Here is a 21,373-nt window from a genome sequence, read left to right as displayed (position 1 = left end):
GGTATTTCCTGGTGCTTCATTAATGATAATGTGTCTGTGTGTGAAATAGTGTCTGTGTGTGAATTGGTGTGCGTGTGTAAAAGTGTGTGTATGTGTAATGCTGTATGTGTATGTGTGTTTGGTATATGTGTGTGTGTGTGAGATGTTGTGTGTGTGTATATACAATATATTAATAAATATGTAATATATATAAATAAGCAAACAAATGTGTATTTATAAAATTAAAATGGATCACCAATCACTTGAAGGGATGTAAAGACTAAATAGTGAACGGGTGAGTGTTGGTGTGCGTGTGTGTGTTAATATGCGTGTGTAAAAGTGTGTGTGTGTGTTGGCGTGTGTGTTGGTGTGTGTGTTAAAGTGTGTGTGTTAAAGTGTGTGTCAGTCACATACGCACATCAAGTTAAAAATAAAAATTGTGTAGAGGTGTGGCACGTGCATCTGACGAGATGTCAACCATAAAACTATTAATACAACAGAACATTTGCATCGTTGTTTTTATACCCAATCGTTCTCACACATTTGCATTTTAGATCTTCATTTATTTTTAATTTATGACTGAAAAATTATTTTATTTTTAAAGTTTATCGCTCGAAGAGGTTTTAATAAACATCTAAATACACGTATATACAAATATATATATATATATATATATATAATATGGGGCATGTGTAATTGCACAAAACACTATATAAAGGCTTATCGTACCTACCTAACATACATACATACATACCTACTTACCATCCTACCTTACCTACCTAACATACATACATACATACCTACTTACCATCCTACCTTACCTACCTAACATACATACATACATACCTACTTACCATCCTACCTTACCTACCTAACATACATACATACCTACTTACCATCCTACCTTACCTACCTAACATACATACATACATACCTACTTACCATCCTACCTTACCTACCTAACATACATACATACATACCTACTTACCATCCTACCTTACCTACCTAACATACATACCTATTTACCATCCTACCTTACCTACCTAACATACATACATACATACATACCTACTTACCATCCTACCTTACCTACCTAACATACATACCTATTTACCATCCTACCTTACCTACCTAACATACATACTAACAATTTCCTACCGATACTAACATCTTTGCTTACAAAAAGTTCCGTAACTTCTTCACTTCAATAAAAAGAAAGACTGAGCGCAAATTCTATGTCATCAATTTTGCTATTTCTAAAAACGATCCCAAATACCAATGGAAACTGATAAAGCAAGCCCTGAACTCCAATTCATCTTTTCTTCCTATATCTAAACTCACCATTAACAACATCCCCATTGACGACAAACAGGACATATGTGAACACTTGAACGAACACTTTATTACTATCTGCAACAAACTTCTTTCTACTCTTCCTGCTGTTTCAACTAATCCGATTTCATTCATAAGCCGCTCTCTATCTGATTCTATTGATTTTTACCCCATCTCAACTTCTGAATTGATAACTTTAACTGCCAAGATGAAAAATAATAAATCGGTTGCTGTTGACGGATTAAATATGTTTTTAATAAAAAATACAATTCACAATTTAACAATTCCCCTAATCCATATTTTCAATTTATCTTTGTCCACTGGTGTATTCCCTGATACTTTTAAAACCTCTAAAGTTATTCCTATATTTAAAAACGGTAAACCTGATGACATCAATAACTATAGACCCATTTCTCTTCTCTCTCCACTATCCAAACTTCTTGAAAAATTATTTTATACTAGGTTGTTCTCCTTTTTTGAGGCCAACAAAATTTTTTGCAATAATCAATACGGTTTTAGGCCAAACCACTCCACAGAGCTTGCTACTCTTGATTTCATACATCACATTTTATCCAGGTTGAATGACAAAAAGCTTTCAGTTGGATTATTTTTAGACCTTTCCAAAGCATTTGATGTAATCAATCATAACATCTTACTAAACAAACTAAAACTTTATGGTGTCAGAAACGTAGCCAACGATTGGATTAAGAGTTATCTCTCTTCACGTAAACAATACGTCTCCGTTGAAAATCACCAATCTACTACGGCCTTCATCCTAAACGGCGTACCTCAAGGCTCAATCTTAGGCCCTCTACTTTTTCTAATCTATATTAACGATATCCAAAATGTATCTACCGATATAAAATGTTTGCTTTATGTTGACGATACCAACCTCCTCTTTACTCCTGATAACATCTCAAACTGTTCTGATTCAATTAACCAAGTGCTCTCTAAATATTCTGATTGGTTCTCTGCTAATAAACTCATAATAAACTACTCTAAGTGTTCTTATATCATCTTTGGCCCAAAAATCTTATCAAATTTGTCTCCAAACCTAAACCTTAATATCAACAATATCTCAATAAATCGTGCATCTTCTTCTAAATTTTTAGGTATAACAATTTCTGAAAATCTTTCTTGGGAATCTCATCTACAATCTATCTCCTCTAAAATTAACAAACTCATAGGTCTTTTCTATAAAATCAAGCACAAATTAACCAAATCCGCCTTAAAAAAAACTCTACTATGCTTTTATATATTCTCATCTCACTTACTGCATAACCATTTGGGGTAACTCACCAAAAACCCATCTTCATTGTATGATATTGTCACAAAAAAGAGCTATACGCTTAATCTTCAATTTGAACCCTTTCTCTCCCACTAGCTCTTTTTTTAGTAAACATAATATTTTGTCGATTAATTGTTTATACATTTATTTTACAGCTATTTTTGTATTCAAATTCTTAAATAATTTACTTCCTTTTTTTCTAACTTTTTTACACTCAGTGAATCTGTTCAAACTCTCAAAACTAGACACACCACTATCTTTTACTCAGTAAAAACTCGCCTTAAACTCATTTCTACAAGTTTAAAAACAACTGGCCCTAAAATTTGGAAATTATTTGTGCCTCATGCCATTCATAACATAACAAACAAGCAACTCTTCAAAAAAAGGTTGCAATCTCAGCTTTACTTACTTCACCCCGACACCACCATCTAACGATTTATATACATTAATATATAGCTGTTGTTTAAATATGAATAGAAGTGTAGGTGTGTTGTGCGTGCGTGTGTGTGGTGCGTGTGTGTGGTGCGTGTGTGTGGTGCGTGTGTGTTTTTGTCTGTCCGTTATTATTATGATTATTTGACTGGTTCAGAAGTATTATCTGAATATATTTCATTAGAGTTAACATTTTTATAAAATTTCGATATAGTATTTGAATGCATTTGAACGCCGAAATTTAGTTTTTTAATTTTCTAACCTTTGAACCTTTATGTTTATTAATGACTTAGTTAAGGGTGGCCTCTCCACAAGTTTATTTTAAACTTATTTGGTCCTCTATAATGAAAATAAAATAAAATAAAAATACATACATACATACCTACTTACCATCCTACCTTACCTAACATACATACATACATACATACCTACTTACCATCCTACCTTACCTACCTAACATACATACATACATACATACCTACTTACCATCCTACCTTACCTACCTAACATACATACATACATACATACCTACTTACCATCCTACCTTACCTACCTAACATACATACATACACACATACCTATTTACCATCCTACCTTACCTACCTAACATACGGTTTTGTTTGTTTGTTTGAAAGGTTGTGTTGTGTGTTTATATGTATGTGTATGTTTATCTGTGTGTGTGTTTGTTTGTGTGTGTGTGTGTTTGTATAGTGCGTATTTAGGTTTGATGTTTGTACCCTATTTGAACCAACCCACCACTGCATATCTAGATAGACATTAGTATTCTTAGTACGATTTCTCTTTATTTATTTCTTTCAATTTTTTTAGGATTACATTAACAAAACATTTTTTCAGATTTAATGGAAGTAAAAAAAATTTTTGTTCAAATGTACCACAAATTATAATAATGTTTCTATAATTTAGTTGTTTTTTTTCCAACTTTTTCATTTTTTTTCTCAAGTAACTGCACTGAACTGTGCTTTAGATGAAATTAAATTTGTTAAAATAGATTTATAGAGAAAAATTATATAAGGGTGCAAAAATTATGACTACTACTACTACTGCTACTACTACTACTACTACTACTTCTACTTCTACTACTACTACTACTCCTCCTACTACTACTACTACTACTACTACTACTACTACTACTACTACTACTACTACTACTACTATTACTATTAGTACTGCTACTACTACTACTACTACTAGTAGTAATAATTATCATAATATTATTATTATTATTATTATTATTACTTCCTAAGAGATGAATTTTTTATTTGCACGAAGAAATTTCCAGTAAAATTTTTGCTATGTACGCATGAACGAATGAGTGAATGTGATGAATGATGATGATGGTGGTAATGGTGATGATGAACATGACGACGATGAAGATGAACATGTGACGACGATAATGATGATGATGAACGTGACATGATGATGATGATTGTGATAATGATGATGATGATGAACGTGACGACGACGACGACGATGATTGTGATGATGATGATTTATATAGAAAAGTTATATAAGGGTGCAAAAATTATGGCTACTACTACTACTGCTACTACTACTATTTGTGATGATGATGACGACGATGATGATGAACGTGACGACGATGATGATGATTGCGATGATGATGATTATGATGATAGTGACGATGATCACATTTCCGTATTAAACAGCGTACTAGAAAGGTTAAAATGAATAATAAATAAAAATGTTTAAAGTTACGATGGCCGAATATGAGAACATTAATAAATGGTCCATCTTTTCATGTTTTATATAATCAAGTCAAGATGATGACGACGATGATGATGATGATGATGACGACGATGATGACTACGATGATAATGATGATGACGATGATGATAAGGATGGTGTGTGAGAAAGGAAAGAGAGAGAAAGAGAGAAGTATATATACATATATATATATATATTTATTTATATATATGTATATATATATGTATATACCATTTTTATAATTGGAATAACAACAATGATGATAATGACGATGACTAATTTTAGTATATATATGTATATTAAAGTAGTATATATATATATAAATATATATAAAAGTAGTATATATATATATATATATTTAACAACACATATAGATATCATTTGTATACATACATGTACGTATATATATGAATATATGATATATATATATATATATATATATATATATATATATATATATATATATATATATATATATATATATATATTCATTCATTATTCTATAAGTCATAGCAACACTAGAAAATAATAAATTATATAAACAGAGTAAAAATTATAGATTATACACTAGAAAATAATAAATTATATAAACAGAGTAAAAATAATTAAAAATTAATAATAATAAAATGTATAATCCTGAAATGTTTAGCATGGAAAAATAACATTGAAAACCTGTTAGCACTGAGAAATTGTACGTTGTTAACATGGCAGAATGTACCGGTACTATTATGTGGTTCGTCATTCTCACTGTACTTAGTGTGTACTGGGTTGAGTTCGTTGGAGCTGTGCTGCTTGCAAAGTATAGGTGAGTACAGTTGTTGGTTGCTTGGGTTGCTTTTTTTCAAACATTTCTGTATATTTTCATTTTAGTCGTCGTTAATTATCTAGATGAATTCGAAGCTAGATTTGACTGAGAAGGTTGTCTGTTTATTTGTGAAGAATCTTGTTGACTATGACAGCCGAATTTTTAAAATTTGACCTGATATATTTAATTGTATTTATTAATATTTATCCATATGTATTCATAGTTTTTCTATACTTTCATATTTATTCATTTTTTTGCTTATTTCAGAGCAGTTACTTGAGAAAATAATAAAATAAGTTCGGTGAATCTTAACTATATGCCCGTGAAACTCACGCCAATAGTAGGCCAACACAGCCGTGGGCCATTTACGGTAATGCCTGGACACACAAACCAAATAATCCACTTAGGCCAATTCTATCACAATGCTCCCCTGCAATATATCAATTAGCGGAGACTCTCAACAGACTTCTTCAGCCATATGTCCCTCGTACCTTCTCAGTCAAACTTTGTTTTAGTTAGGTATCGATGAAATTATTGAGAGTTTATAATTAGTTTTAGTTTAGCTTAGTTTTAGTTTAGGTTAGTTTTAATGGTAGTTTAGTTTTGAAGATAATCAATTGTGTTAATTTTTGCAGCAGTTTTCAGATGTTTTCTTATGTTATTTTGTTTTGTTTTGTAAGGAAATAAATCTCGCCTCGTCTCGATGTTAAATTAACTTTTGTGGAGTATAACTTTATAAAACCATTATGAAAATTAATTAACCAATCAGTCACTCAATCAATAGTCGTTATCAACATCGTAATCATCTTCACCACTCTCACCATCATCACCTTCACCATCATCACCATCATCACTTTTACCATCCTCACCCTCACCATCACCATCAACACTATCACCCCCACCCCCACTAACGTCTCCCACCAGAGCCACCTACAGCGGACCCAGCCCTGATACTCCAACCTGTTGCACGGACAGACCCGTCTACGGCAGTATAAAAATCATCTCCTCCAAAAAAATCAAATCCGCATTTCAGTGCGGTCTTCACTGTACACAATTCAACATTACGGATACCGATACGGTTCCTAATAGCGATACTGTGCGATCGAGTTGTACCTTTTTCAATTTCAAGACTAATACCACCTCCGGTTTGAATCGTTGCGAGTTGTACTCGAGCCGGTATGCCTGCTTCAACACTTCTGTCCTTGATGGTTGTACGCTATACCAGGTAATGTGAAATGAGTGTGTACGCTTATTTTTTGGGTATGTATGTAGTATGTGTTTGTATGTGTATTTGTATATGTGTGTATGTTTGTATGTGTGTTTGTGTGTGTGTTTGTATGTGTGTTTGTGTGTGTGTTTGTATGTTTGTTTGAATGTTTGTTTGTATGTGTGTTTGTGTGTGTGTTTGTGTGTTTGTTTGCGTTTGTTTCGAGAGTTGTGTTTAAATGTTCTCTGATAGAATTTGTAAAAAGTTGAATAACTTTTGAAATTGGCATGCACCTTGCAATGATTTGATTTTGAAATGTTAACCAAGTATACAAAAAACTTATATTAATTCATAAAAAATTATGTTAATTCATGTTAATTTTTGCGAAATTAGACTAATTCATGTCTCTAGATGTTAATTTATGCAAATCTGGACTATTTCTATGAACAAATAGATGTTAATATATGCAAATTTATGTTAATGTAATTCCAAATATGACCAGAGAGATGACTACGACTCGCTGCGGAAATGCGTGGGGCTGGGTGAGTGCTCGCTATGTTAAATTATAAAAATTATAATTATTATATTTTTGGTTTCATAATTATTTGTATAATTATTCATATAATAATTAATTTTCTCATATTTTTAACAATTGTAGTCTTATGTTTTTAGGTATTTTTGGTTCGTCATGGTCACGTCAGTCTTTTAAAAATCTATTTTTGTTCATTATTTCATTCGTTCGTTTATTCATTCACTCATTCACTTATTCGTTATCGCATTTATTTTTTTATTCATTCATTCATTCATTCGTTCTTTTATTCGTTCGTTCATTCGTTCGTTCGTTCATTCATTCTTTCATTCGTTCGTTCGTTCATTAATTTGTTTGTTTGTTCATCATTCATTCACTCACTCACTCACTTAATCACCCACTCGCTCACTCACTCACTCACTCACTCGCTCCATTCATTCACTTATTCGTTTATTTATTCATTCATTCGTTCACTCATTCACTCGTTAATTTATTCATCCATCCAACAACTATTCTTTATAAGCATGTTTCATTCCCACTGGAAAGACAATTAGTTGTTTAGAAACGCGTGAAGTCGTCCGATGCTTATACTTGCTCAGCCTTCCATTAATTAATTAATTATTAATTAATTAATTTATTTAGTTACTTTTTCATTTATTTTTATTTTATCATTCATTCATACACTTTACTTTTACATTTATCCTCTTCATTCATTCATTCATTCATTCATTCATTCATTCATTCATTCATTCATTCATTCATTCATTCATTCATTCATTCATTCATTCATTCATTCATTCATTCATTCATTCATTCATTCATTCATTCATTCATTCATTCATTCATTCATTCATTCATTCATTCATTCATTCATTCATTCATTCATCCATCCATCCATTCATTCATTCACTCCGCTGTCAAACAGACTTCAACGGGACGAACCACACTTCCTATTGGTCGATTCCGAATCAGGCCACACCCTATCTTGGATTCTCGATTTTTGATTGGCTGGTCATCCTACAGCGCGAAAATAGATTGTACAATTTTTATTTAAAGTGGGCCAGTTATAAAGAGGGATTTGGAATCTTTCCGAACAATTTCTGGATGGGGCTGGAAAAGGTAAATTATAATTTATTCATGAAAATATTTTTTTAGCGTTCAAAACTATTTATTAATAATATTTAAATCTAAATTTTATATATAGGATCGGCATATGAACAAGTAAATAATAAATAAATAGAAAAATTTATAAATTAATTAATTAAATAAATAGATGAATAACATATTATAGGTAAATAAATAATATATTCTTGTTGGCTACAATTTTAATTTAAAAATTAAAACTGAAAATTTGAAACATATTTTAAGAACAACTTTTCTTTACTAAACCCTGTTATTACGTTTTGATGGTTACTTGTAACTTCAAAACACTTTGTCAAATCTACCAACACATTGAGACTACACATGACCAACTAAACCACACCACACTGGCAAGAAGCTGAAACCGCAGCGGCTCTGCAAGCAACCCAGAAAAATTAAGACACCATCGAGTTTTACAAAAAACATTTACTTGAGCAATTGGAACTAATAAGCAAAGAGATTTTTATTTTGAAAAACCGCGATGGAAAATTAGTTAAAGTCAGCTCTGCTTTCGACAGATCAGCACCACCAGATCTTTTTCATTTGGCTCCAAACTCCAGCGGATTATTCGCTGAGGAAAATTCAGTGATGAACCAACTCTCTTCTATGGAACTCTGGCTGCTGCTGTAGAAATTAAGAAGCATATTCAATGTAGTATATTGGTCCATTAGAGTCATACAACATTTTGACAGACGTCATTCAATTAATCGGCACTTTCTTTTTAATGAATTACACTGTCGAGTTCGGTTTACTCCTCTGCGGACATTCCGAAACGACTTTTCGACTTTTAGTACTTCTACCGGTTGAACTTTTGAGATCACGTTCGAGGCAGCGAGAGGAAAAATTGGTTGGTCCAAAAACGCTAAACTGATAAAGCACACGCACACATACAAACATACACGCTACTCACACGTACGTACAATGATATACATACACACAAACTCATACACTACATACACACACATCCCACGCAAGTATAAATACACAAATGTATGCCCACACACAACACACACACACTTTCTCCCCTTCCCTCTCTTACTCTCTTTTACACACACACACACACACACACACACACGCACGCACGCACACACACACACGTACACACACATGTACACACACACGTACACACAAACAAACAAACACACAGGTACACCAGTTAACGAGCACTGCACAGTTGGCAGGCAGGCAATACAGCATGAGGATTGAATACTTCGTGGCTGACAACTGGCTGACTGATGAGTGGAGAACATTCTACCTTGAGAGTGAATTAAAAAAGTATGAAAACTATGGTGTAATGGCATTTGCTTCTACTGTATGTTGTGGAAAATTATTTCACAAAATCTCAAAATGACCTTGACATTTGCGTGTTATCATCGGTGCTAACTCATTAAGTAATTTCAAATTATTCGTTCATTCATTCTCGTCGATCCAGAGCAATCAACGACCCAACGTTCATTCGCACTTTTTCATTTACAACGGCAAACCAATAGCAAATCCGCAACTACACCACGAATACAAATTTCGACTACTCCACCCCCCCATCACCCCTCTCTAGGTACACACTCCGACTCTCCGGATACTTTGGCGATTCCGGATACGATATAATGAGTAGGACGGATTTTGGCGGCGTTTTTATGCAGAACAACATGCCGTTCAGCACGATCGATAAGGACTCTACCGGCTTGATCAAGTGCTGCTCCGTATTCCAAACAGCCGGATGGTTCAGCTCCTGCTGTCATATCGATTTCTTTGGCTCTCCTATCGGTTTCGATACTTTCGCCTTTAACGACTGGTTTCAGATCCAAGCTCTCAGGATGTCTATCAGACAGTATTGATGACGTTTGTTATATGGGGGAGAGGTCAGTCAAACTCGATTGACCCGCGGGCCGCTTCAAGAAAGATTTCTTCTACCGGCTTCATTGATTATAATGACCATTGTTGGGTATATTTATCTGACAAATGTTGACATACGTAATTATAGCAATTTTGATTGTTTGATATTCAAAATTTTAGTAAAGATACACATATATATAATATTCTTTTGGGTTTAGACTATAATAAATACAATTATTTATAAAAATAACTGCGTTTTCGGCATTATTCAACTTGTAGTTGAGTTTCTCAGTTTTTCTAACGAGACTTTTATCATTTTGATGAAGTTTATTAAAGTTGAATAAAAAACTTTCAATATATACATATATTTAAATAAAAAAATTTTAATATTTATATTTATATATATATATATTAAAAGTTTTTTATTTAATCTTAATAAACTTCATCAAAATGATAAAAGTCTCGTTAGAAAAATTGAGAAACTCAGCTACAAGTTGAATAATGCCGAAAACGCAGTGATCTTTAAAAATAATTGTATAATATTTTTCGTAAAGAGCTTTTAAACTTCTTTGTCTAATTAATTTTTTTTATATCTGGAATAAAATTTTTGTTACTTGTATCGGCGTCTATATTTTGGAAATCCTGGCTGTCACACATTCTCATTTTCGGTGTAAAATCATTTTTTAAAGTCATTCAACTCCAATTTTATTAATGCTTACTACACTCTATAAATTTCAAAACAGCTGAAAGTACTGGTAGAAACAAATAAAAACATTTTTTAGGTTTTATTTAAATTTGTCAAAACATTAACTGAGTTCATTTAATAACTTATCTCCGGGTTTTGGTCCACAAAAAATCATAAAATGTTTGAATGAATTAGCTGAAATGTAAAGGCATAATTTGAAACATTTTTTTGTGTGAGCCTCAAACAAAGGCATAATTTATAGCGGAAAAAAGAGGTCGCGTTTTTAATAAAAATTTCAAAAAGTTTCGTCCCAGACAGTGGCCAATTATTGACACACATTGCAGATTGTGTTGTTGCGCTGCCAACAGGTTGCTGTTGTTAACTGGCTGAAAGAAATAGGACGTCCCCTAATACATTTGACAAATTGAAATTATCAAAAATTGTACTAACAACTGACATGTTTTACTAACATAGTTAAGTTTGTTTAATTATTATTATTATTATTATTATTATTATTATAAGCTCGGGCAAAGCCCCTTGCCAAACAAAATTGTTAATGCTAACAACTAACATGTTTATCGGGGATTATTCGTGAAACAATTTTATTTCCTGAACATAATTATTTCTCTTTTACGAAATTTTTCGTTCAAATTTCATTTATTTAAAACTATTTGTAAGGTGGCCATGCTAGATAAGTTACCTGATAGCTTGATCATGGACATCCACATTCTGTCTTCTTTTTTTATTTTTTTTTTATTTTTTTTATTTTTACTCCAGGATGCATCATCTTAACCTTCCAAATGCAGACAAATAAGTTACAGATATTAATTTTACAATGATATACTAGAAATTTTCATAAAAAATCGGAAATTTTTTAAAGTAAACAACAACAACAACACACGTTTAGACGACATTTTCCCAGAGATCGGGGGTTGCCGTTTGGCTACCTATGATAAAACCAAAATATGACAAGCAAGGATCTCTTGCATTCAAACCCCGCCAACGCAACATCGAGATCAGACGCCTTACCCGTTGCACCACCACATCTCTTATATAATACACACACCACACCTCTTATACATTTATATAATACACACATACACACACACATATACATACACACACACACATGGTATTACTGATGACAAATACTAAAGAATGATATTGTACAATGACACACAAAAATTAATGTAGCTATTAGAATACAAGAATATTCGTGCTACAATATGAACGCTGATCGTCGGTACAAAATAAAACCGAGTTTAATCATTTATATAAATTCATTTATTTGTATTTGTTATAACATTGAATAAACATTTATTTCCATTTAATTCTAATTATTTGTTCATGTCAATAGTTATTTGTGTCTATTCATACTTTTTAAACTTAAATTCTTCGTTAGATGTCAAAACTGAAAACCAACGGTAAGAGAAAAAATTATCGCAGCATGACAACATCATCTCAGTTCTCAGTACATTCAGATTCAACAAAATTTTTTAATAATTAAAAAAAACTGTTTTGTAATAACATCATCAAGAATTTCAAAAGAAAATTTCTTAAAACTGAACTAAGAATTCCAGTAGAGTGCATTTACGTCAGAGATGTTAGTCGTGAATCGAACCGAGAGACGGCCTATCGTTGGTTTGATGTAGGGAGTGCAAGGGTCATTTTCTTTTGGCCCGGGTCAGATTATATGTGACCCCTAACTTATTGAGAAAAAACAACCACAACTCACCATTTACCGTTGAGAAGTATTCCAATTATTATTGTTGGTATTATTATTATTATAGTAAAAAATATTACAAGACCGAATCTTTCGTGGAAGTTTCATTATTAATTTATTTTGACAAATGTCATTTCATATCTGTTTTAATGTTATCTTATGTCTGTCTGTCTGTACGTATATATATATATATATATATATATATATTATATATATATATATACCACCATTCAGTGTTGCTGCTCGTAACAAAAAAAGACCAAGACTTAACAATTCACCTGAAACCAATCAACCTAATCCTGCAATAACTAGCAACAAATTGGAATCATCAAAATTACCCACTAAAATAGTTGGCGCTAAAAAAAACGATAATAATAAACTCAGTGCTGATAAAAAATTGATCAAAAAATCTGTATTTGCCATGAGCAACATCAAAAAATGCAGCAGAAGTAATGTGATTGACTACCTATCGGAGGTGGGTATTCAGGTAATTTCGTGCTATCCAGTGCTGAAACGCTCTCTGGCTCCGTCAGGTACTCTGCCTCGTAATGAAGGCGAAGACTCAACAATGTTCAGAGTATGCATCAACGCCAGTGATACTTCTAAAATTCAAGATCCTGACAATTTGCCAGAAAACGTAATCATCCGTGAATGGCGGTTCCTCAACAGTAAATCTGGCCAAACTACATCAACTAACAATGGCTAAAATATCTAACAATCATATATCGGAAGAGGACCCTCTGATTATATCGTCAGCTTCGAATGTTTTGTTAAATAATTATTCAACTACTTCCTCCAATAATGATAATATTCTTTTTTCTAACATTGATCCTCGCCTTAAACTCATCTCTACAAGTTTAAAAACAACTGGCCCTAAAATTTGGAAATTATTTGTGCCTCATGCCATTCATAACATAACAAACAAGCAACTCTTCAAAAAAAGGTTGCAATCTCAGCTTTACTTACTTCACCCCGACACCACCATCTAACGATTTATATACATTAATATATAGCTGTTGTTTAAATATGAATAGAAGTGTGGGTGTGTTGTGCGTGCGTGTGTGTGGTGCGTGTGTGTGGTGCGTGTGTGTTTTTGTCTGTCCGTTATTATTATGATTATTTGACTGTTTCAGAAGTATTATCTGAATATATTTCATTAGAGTTAACATTTTTATAAAATTTCGATATAGTATTTGAATGCATTTGAACGCCGAAATTTATTTTTTTAAATTTTCTAACCTTTGAACCTTTATGTTTATTAATGACTTAGTTAAGGGTGGCCTCTCCACAAGTTTATTTTAAACTTATTTGGTCTTCTATAATGAAAATAAAATAAAATAAAATAAAAAAAAAATGTATGTATGTAAGTATGTATGTATGTATGTAAGTATGTATGTATGTATGTATGTATGTATGTATGTATGTATGTATGTATGTATGTATGTATGTATGTATGTATGTATCTGTGCGTTTGTGTATCTGTGTGTGTGCGTGTGTGTGTATGGGTATGTAGCTATGTTTTTATGTTTGTATGTATGGACAGTGCAAGTCTGTTTCAATTGTTGCGTCTGGGTGTTTGTGTGTGAATGTGTTTGTTCGTTCGTTCGTTCGTTTATTTGTTCGTATGTTCACTTGTTAGTTAATATTCAAGGTAATTAATCATCCCTCCGAACCACGAAACATACAGCGGATACGCTAATTATAAAACCCGCCAGCTGAATGAATGATGATCTTTTGTCTAATGCATAAAATTATCCAACCGTAATTATAACAGTAATTATGATCAAAATTATATTAAAATTATTCATAACTATTTTAATTATAATTAATTATGAATTTTTTTGAAATATTAATAGTCTGGTTTTTATTGTTGCATAGATCTTGTTAAATTGTTCTAAGGCAAACACTGGACTGAGTTTTACAAAAAATAATTTTTTATATGACCAATTTGGAATGAAAATAATTATTACAAAAATTATTATACATAGTAACAATTATGATTATTATATAGATAAAATTGTTAAACATACCATACAAGCTCGCAAGAGCTTCTGGTTTCTCCCAACTTTGGCTGAAAAAATTATTTAAAAATAAAGTTATATAGATGTGTTGATAAGAATAAATGAATATATAAAAATGATGACAACGATTTCCTTTAATTTTCTTACGTTGAGGTTGACTTTGGTACTTTCGGTGTACTTCTTGCAAGTTGAAACTGCATCGATGGCAATGTACAAGTTAGTAACATTTTGCATTGTTCTGGATATTTATTTCTGTGTTCTTTCTGTATCGTTGTATTATTTTTATGTATTTTTGTATCATTTTTATGTATTTTTACATTATTTTTGTCTTTTATTACATTATTTTTTGTATTTTTGTATTATTTTCAACGTGTTTTTTTATAATATTAAATATAGTTGGTCCCCACAATAAAGTCCGTTCTGCGAAACACGAATTTCCATAGACTTCTATGTAAATCGAAATAATTGGTTCCGCGCCGAACCAAAAAATCACAAAAATTGGAAAAAAACAGATGAACAAGCAGAATTCAGCGAACCCAATCAGTTTGTTTTTTTCACTACTCATAAATATTTAGCAACAAGTAGACAAGCAGTAAAAAGTGCAATAACTAAGAAAAAGTCCTACGGACACATTGCTTAACTTCATTAAAAAAAGTTTAAGTTTTCTTTCTGTATTTTTTCATTTGATTTTGCTCAACTGCTCTAGAAAAAAGTTGAGGCCTTTGAAAAAACATGAGAGATTTTCGTTTCATTTTTTTTTTGTAAAGTCGGCGATGAACTGGAAGGGCCCGCAGCGGGAAGGAACACTTCTCTGACACTCAGAAGGCCAGGCTGTGGTATTTCCGGCGTTCTCTCTTACTTCCTTTCTTCTGCCGTTTTCTTCGGTTTTTCTTTCGGTTTGCTCTTTTTTCCGGGATTGCCGGAGCAACAAAAACCTTTCCGAAGTCACCGCTTCTCCTTTGTCTTCAAAGCGTCGCGATATAACTTGAGGTGGTCGTCGAACACTTCGCCGACGGTTTGATTCTGCTTTATCCGGGTGCGTTTCATTTACCCAGTTCTGTAGGCGCATCCAGTCGCTGAGGTTTGACTTGATGTCGGCGGTCTCAAGCGTCGAGATGGCCGTTTCCGATTGTTCCACCGTCTTATCCTGTTTTGCTTCTTCTGCCAGGAGCTGCAATTTCTTCACGTTGACTTCTTGTCGGTGTTTTTCGAGGAGGGCTTCAACCGGAGTCCGTGGAGACAAAAGTTCGTTGTGAGGACCGCAATTTCAGAGAAAATCGTGGTCCGTTCTGCAAAAATTTGTTGTGGAAGTGGTCTGTTCTGCGGGAACCCACTGTATACTTATACTAATTTCAAGTCTAATAATAGTAATAAATATAATTTTTGTTTTTATTATTATTATTCAAATTTTAATTTATATAGCGCGCAATAGGTATCTTGACTTTTTCAAACGTATCCAACATACGTAAAAGGCAGTGTTCATATGTATGACAGACGGGGTTTTTTTGCAATCGAAATCGGTCACACAGAGTTAAGAAGAACCGGATACTTTTAAGCTCTGCCATTGATGTTGTTGTTATTAATAAACAAACTCAATAAAATTATTGAAGAATTTCAATTCAAAAAGCTAATTTTTTTAAATTTCAACTCAAAAAACTATTTATCTTATTTGAACCAGGACGGCTTACAGCAGTTCAAATCCTCCTGATAAGGTCTGCTGTCTAGATAAACCCGCGAAAACAATTTCGGCCCCAAAACCTAGGTCCCAAACCCATTGCGGGGTCCTATGCTTGTTGTTTGGTATCACAACTGTTGATGGACAGCCAAAATGTGGGCATTTCAATATCAAATCTGTAAACAATTCAGTTGTATGCGAGTTGTTTTCACGTAGTAACAGTACCAATGCTTTGTTGTCTCCAGGTTGTACGTTGTACCAGGTTCGTACCTTTGGAAGGTCTTCTATGTGGGTGTTGTAAAATATTTTGAGTTGCTATTTGTGTACTGTGTATCATGTTGTATCATGTTTTATCATATTTCGTCAGTGTATCATGTGTTATCAGTGTATCATGTTTTATCAGTGTGTATCATGTTTTATCAGTGTATCATATTTCGTCGGTGTGTCATGTTTTATCAGTTTATCATATTTTATCAGTGTATCATATATTATCGGTGTATCATGTTTTAGTGTTTGATTTGTACTTCCTATCTTTTCAGTTGTGTGTGTGTACCTTATATTGGATGTACGTGTTGATTTGTGTTGATATTAAACTGTACAATGTTTTCGTGAGACTATAAAAAGTAATTTAAAACGGTTGAGTCATCAAGGGTTTATAAAACTCACAGAGCGAGTTATCACAAACCATTCCTCCAGCCGTCGCTACAACAGCCACAACTGCAGCCCTTACTACAATAGCAACTGGGGCCTCAGCGTCAACGGCAAAGATAGCCACCACACATAAAACTACCACCATTAAAACCACCATTCAAGCACCTGTAACCGAATGCGTTGGTGAGTGAATTTATTTCCCCAACCATGACATAAGCTAAGTTGCTTGTTTTTAGTAATTTAGTTACTATATGAAATTTTGTGCTACTGAAGCTGCAACAACCACACCACACCACACACATCCACACCACACGACGCACATCCACATCACACCACACACATTCACTCATCAACACCACACCACACACATCCACACACACCACACACATCCACACCACACACATCCACACACCACACACATCCACATTACACCACACACATTCACACATCAACACCACACACATCCACATCACACCACACCATCCACACCACACCACGCACATCCACACCACACACACATCCACACCACACACATCCACACCACAGGACGTAAATTAACGCATTTGTGCGTAACGTAAACGCATGCATCGCAATAAAAACACGAAGCGTGCAACATTTTTCAGTTTCGGGCAGGTGGCTTTTGAACCGTATTCGGTCTTTTTCGTTTTTTGTTTTCAATTTTCTTTCAAAGTCAATTTGCCAAATTAACTCAACGCAACTTAAACTAACAAACAACGGAAACTAAACCAACACAAAATTACACATAAACAACACATCATTGTTTATTCTCTCTCTCTCTCTCTCTCTCTCTCTTTTTCTCTTTCTCTTTCTTCTCTCATTTTGCAATTTTTTTTCTCCTAAAAACACACACAGTAAGAAGCCAAACGCAAATAAAAGCACATGAAGTGACACGCAACACCAAGATGCAGTATTCAACGCTAAGCCCACAAAACACAAACTAACACAAAAAAACAATTGTGTGTGTGTGTGTTTGTGCGCGCGCGCGTGTGTGTGTAGTGTGACAGAAAAAACATTGTGTGTGTGTGTGTGCTGGTGTGTGTGTGTGTGCGTGTGTGTGTGTGTGTGTGTGCGTGGTGAGACAAAAAAAACATTGTGTGTGAGTGTGTGTGTGTGTGTGTGTGTGTGTGTGTGTGTGTGTGTGGTGACAGAAAAAACATTGTGTGTGTGTGTGTGTGTGTGTGCTTGTGTGTGTGTGTGTGTTGTGTGTGTGTGTGTGTGTGTGTGTGTGTGTGTGGTGTTCACAGAAAGAATATGAAACAACACACAACAACATAGGACAAATACAAGCTCAACTCACCAAATAAACCAACAACACTTGGATATATTTATCCAAACAGACAACCAGCTCACCGTACTCCCAGTGTCCCTTTGCATTCTACCCTTTACGTACAATGGCCAGATATACTACAACTGTACCAAAGAAGTCAACATCAACTCAACCTGCGGACCAAACTATTTCTACACCTGTCTCGATAGTTCTAGACGGCTTTGTATATGCTCCGATCCAGAAAGTCTGATATGGCGATGGATATGATTGAGATGATGATGATGACTGTTATGATGATTGGGATCGTTCAATTTGCATTTATGTAGGGCAATTTCTGAAAATCCAGTTCAACAGCACAAAAATTACCATGAAGAAAATGTAAAATCAAAAGTTAACAATGAAAACAAGAGAACTGATAACAATAAAAATGATATATTTTAAAGTATTAATATATTATAAAATATAAAAATAAAATATAATATCAAGATTAAAATCTGAAACGAGACCAAACCAGTTTGGCAATCCAACATCAGAAACATTATTATAACTTTGCAGACTTCAACAACACCAACCATACGGCTAATGTGGAAATCCCGTTGGAGGTCACGCCCTATTTGGGCTACTTCATTTATGATTGGCTGGTCATCATGCAGCGCGAGAACAGGCTCTACGATTTTTTCCGAAATTGGGACACCTACAGGAATGGCTTTGGAGACTTTCCTAATAATTTCTACATGGGCAATGAAAAAGTTGGTTAACAGCCGCATGATGTAAATGTATGTAGTGCCAAATGAACGCCATGGTTTGTGAATGTAACTTCTCATTCAAACAATTTCTTGAATTTATTTTTTAAAACATCTCTATTCTTCTTCATAATCTTTACTCTACTTTGATTAACCTAAAAAAAACAAAAACAAAAACCTCCCGACAGGTCCAGCAGCTAACATATCAGGCCCACCAGCAGGGGATTCCTTACAAGTTGAGGATGGAGTACTTCGCATGTGGGAAATGGTGGGCAGATGAGTGGCAATCATTCTATCTTTCTTCCGAGAGCGATTTGTTAGTTTATTATTAGTTATATTATTATTATTATTCTTATTTATTTATTGTTTTTTATTTTTATTGAACTGATTTTATTTCTTCGTGTACTCATTTTGTATGTGTATGGTAAGTATCATAGACTATTTTCATTTTACTGTATATTTTAGACAAAATAAAAAAAGTTTCCATTATTATTATTATTATTATTATTGTTGTTGTTGTTGTTGTTGTTATTTATATTATAACCATTATTATTATTTACGAAGTGAATACGAAACCCGATCGATAAGCTGCTACAAAACAATCAAGCAGGCTTTAGAGCAGATCTTGGGTGCAACAAACAAATTCACATTCTGGAAAGAATCATGGAAGAAACATAGGCACATGACATCCCAATGTACATAACATTCATTGACTTCAGAAAAGTCTTTGATTCAATTGAGAGCGAAATGATGTTTGCTATCTTACGTCATTATGGAATACCAGTAGAGATAGTAAATGCAATCAAAGTGATGTACGATCAACCAAAAAGTCAAGAGCTCATCGAAGGAGAGATGTCTGAAGCCTTCGCCATAACAACAGACGTCCTACAGTATGATGTGCCTGCACCGTTCCAGTTTATAATAGTTATCGGCTAGGTCTGTAGACAATCTGCTGGTGATTTCGGCTATCCAGCACATAAATCAACTTCTGGACAAAAAAACCAACGAACTCGAAGAAGTCAAGACAGCAGATGAGACACCCGAACAAAAAATTAACAATCTCCCATACATGGAAGGCGAAACCAGAAGGGCACAACAGCAGTCATCCGCTATCAAACAGAGTGCCTAAGCGGTTGATTTAGAAATAAATGTCAAAAAGACTGTCCAGATCCAATTAAGTGACGCAAGCAGCATAATGATTGCCAACGACTTTAATGTCTCGGTTTATACATAGCGTCAAGTGAGAAAGACGTGGACAATAGAACTGTTCTGGCATGGGTTGCATTCACCAAACTCAAGACCATCCTGAGATTGTCCAAACACAGTCAAGTATCTAGCGGCAAGAAGTCGGAGTCTGATAGAATTCTATGCACTCCGAATTTTTGATCAAAAAATTTCCGACTTCCACAGTAGAGACTGTAGTTGATAAAATCATCACCACCACCGTCGTCATCATTATCACTACCACCAACATCTTCGTCATCATACTCATACCCATCGTCATCATCGTCATCATCACCCCCATCATCCTTATCATCACCACCCCCACCATCACCACCATCATCATCAGGTACCGACTGTACGTTGAAAACTACCAAGGCGATACAGGTCACGACATTATGGCTTACATGAGCGGCTCTCACTACGTCAACTTCTACCAGCACAACACTTACTTCAGCGTTTCCGGTCGCGACTCATCGACCTACGCAAATTGCTCGGATGGACTGAGGTCGGTGGGCTGGTTCACTAACTGCTACTACATTGACATATTCGGCACCACCAGGTTCGATGTTTACAGAGAGGACGACGACTCATTCCACCCCATCCAGACCATGCGCATGATGATCAGGCAGTTTTGGTAGAACCAAGGCTAGCAACCTCGATGTTTTCCAATGTTATTCTGTATTTTCCGGGCTAATGCGTTTGTTTAAATGAACAAGTGCCTAAGCTAAAAAAAATACAAAATAAGATATAGATAACATTGAGTTCGTCATTTCTTTCTTGGGGTACTGGTTAATTTGGTTTTTTTAGTTTTTCATAAGTTGTTTGGGGTGAAAATGGTGATTGGTTAATGGGCCTGGTTAATTTTTAGTGCGTTGTGCTTTTATGTGCGCGTGTGTGCGTGTGTGTATGTGCGCGCGTGTGTGTGTATGTGTGTGTATTTGTGTGTATTTGTGATTCTTGAATAAAGCGGTGCCTGGAAAATTCGTCATGGGAAATTCATCGTGGGGCTGAATATAATATATAGTTAATTTAGGTGGTGATTCGTCGGTTAGACGAAATCTTGATGGCCACATAG

At 34.1% G+C, this 21,373-nt stretch overlaps 4 protein-coding genes across 4 annotated transcripts; all 4 read left to right on the top strand.

The window, feature by feature from the left end:
- Positions 1-5,478: 5,478 nt before the first annotated feature.
- Positions 5,479-8,540, top strand: HELRODRAFT_182857 (hypothetical protein; the record flags this gene model as incomplete). The annotated part of the gene is made up of 4 exons (XM_009033582.1): positions 5,479-5,579; positions 6,504-6,804; positions 8,288-8,434; positions 8,520-8,540. 4 exons carry the CDS (start codon positions 5,479-5,481, stop codon positions 8,538-8,540), a joined length of 570 nt encoding a protein of 189 aa, XP_009031830.1.
- Positions 8,541-9,650: 1,110 nt separating this feature from the next.
- On the top strand, positions 9,651-10,290 carry HELRODRAFT_182856 (hypothetical protein; the record flags this gene model as incomplete). The annotated part of the gene is made up of 2 exons (XM_009033581.1): positions 9,651-9,767; positions 9,946-10,290. 2 exons carry the CDS (start codon positions 9,651-9,653, stop codon positions 10,288-10,290), a joined length of 462 nt encoding a protein of 153 aa, XP_009031829.1.
- Positions 10,291-11,938: 1,648 nt separating this feature from the next.
- Positions 11,939-13,402, top strand: HELRODRAFT_182855 (hypothetical protein; the record flags this gene model as incomplete). The annotated part of the gene is made up of 3 exons (XM_009033580.1): positions 11,939-12,004; positions 12,511-12,656; positions 12,931-13,402. The coding sequence occupies 3 exons, from the start codon at positions 11,939-11,941 to the stop codon at positions 13,400-13,402; spliced, it is 684 nt and encodes a 227-aa protein (XP_009031828.1).
- A 1,827-nt stretch (positions 13,403-15,229) lies between these two features.
- On the top strand, positions 15,230-20,936 carry HELRODRAFT_182854 (hypothetical protein; the record flags this gene model as incomplete). The annotated part of the gene is made up of 13 exons (XM_009033579.1): positions 15,230-15,260; positions 15,485-15,732; positions 15,886-15,962; positions 16,396-16,654; positions 17,061-17,226; positions 17,590-17,592; positions 18,402-18,575; positions 18,887-19,080; positions 19,263-19,390; positions 19,794-19,998; positions 20,091-20,206; positions 20,645-20,803; positions 20,858-20,936. 13 exons carry the CDS (start codon positions 15,230-15,232, stop codon positions 20,934-20,936), a joined length of 1,839 nt encoding a protein of 612 aa, XP_009031827.1.
- Between the last annotated feature and the right edge of the window lie 437 nt (positions 20,937-21,373).

The sequence above is a fragment of the Helobdella robusta genome, assembly GCF_000326865.2.
Source record: "Helobdella robusta unplaced genomic scaffold HELROscaffold_94, whole genome shotgun sequence".
Classification (NCBI taxonomy): Eukaryota; Metazoa; Annelida; class Clitellata; order Rhynchobdellida; family Glossiphoniidae; genus Helobdella; species Helobdella robusta.
This window is presented reverse-complemented; position numbering and strand designations above follow the sequence as displayed.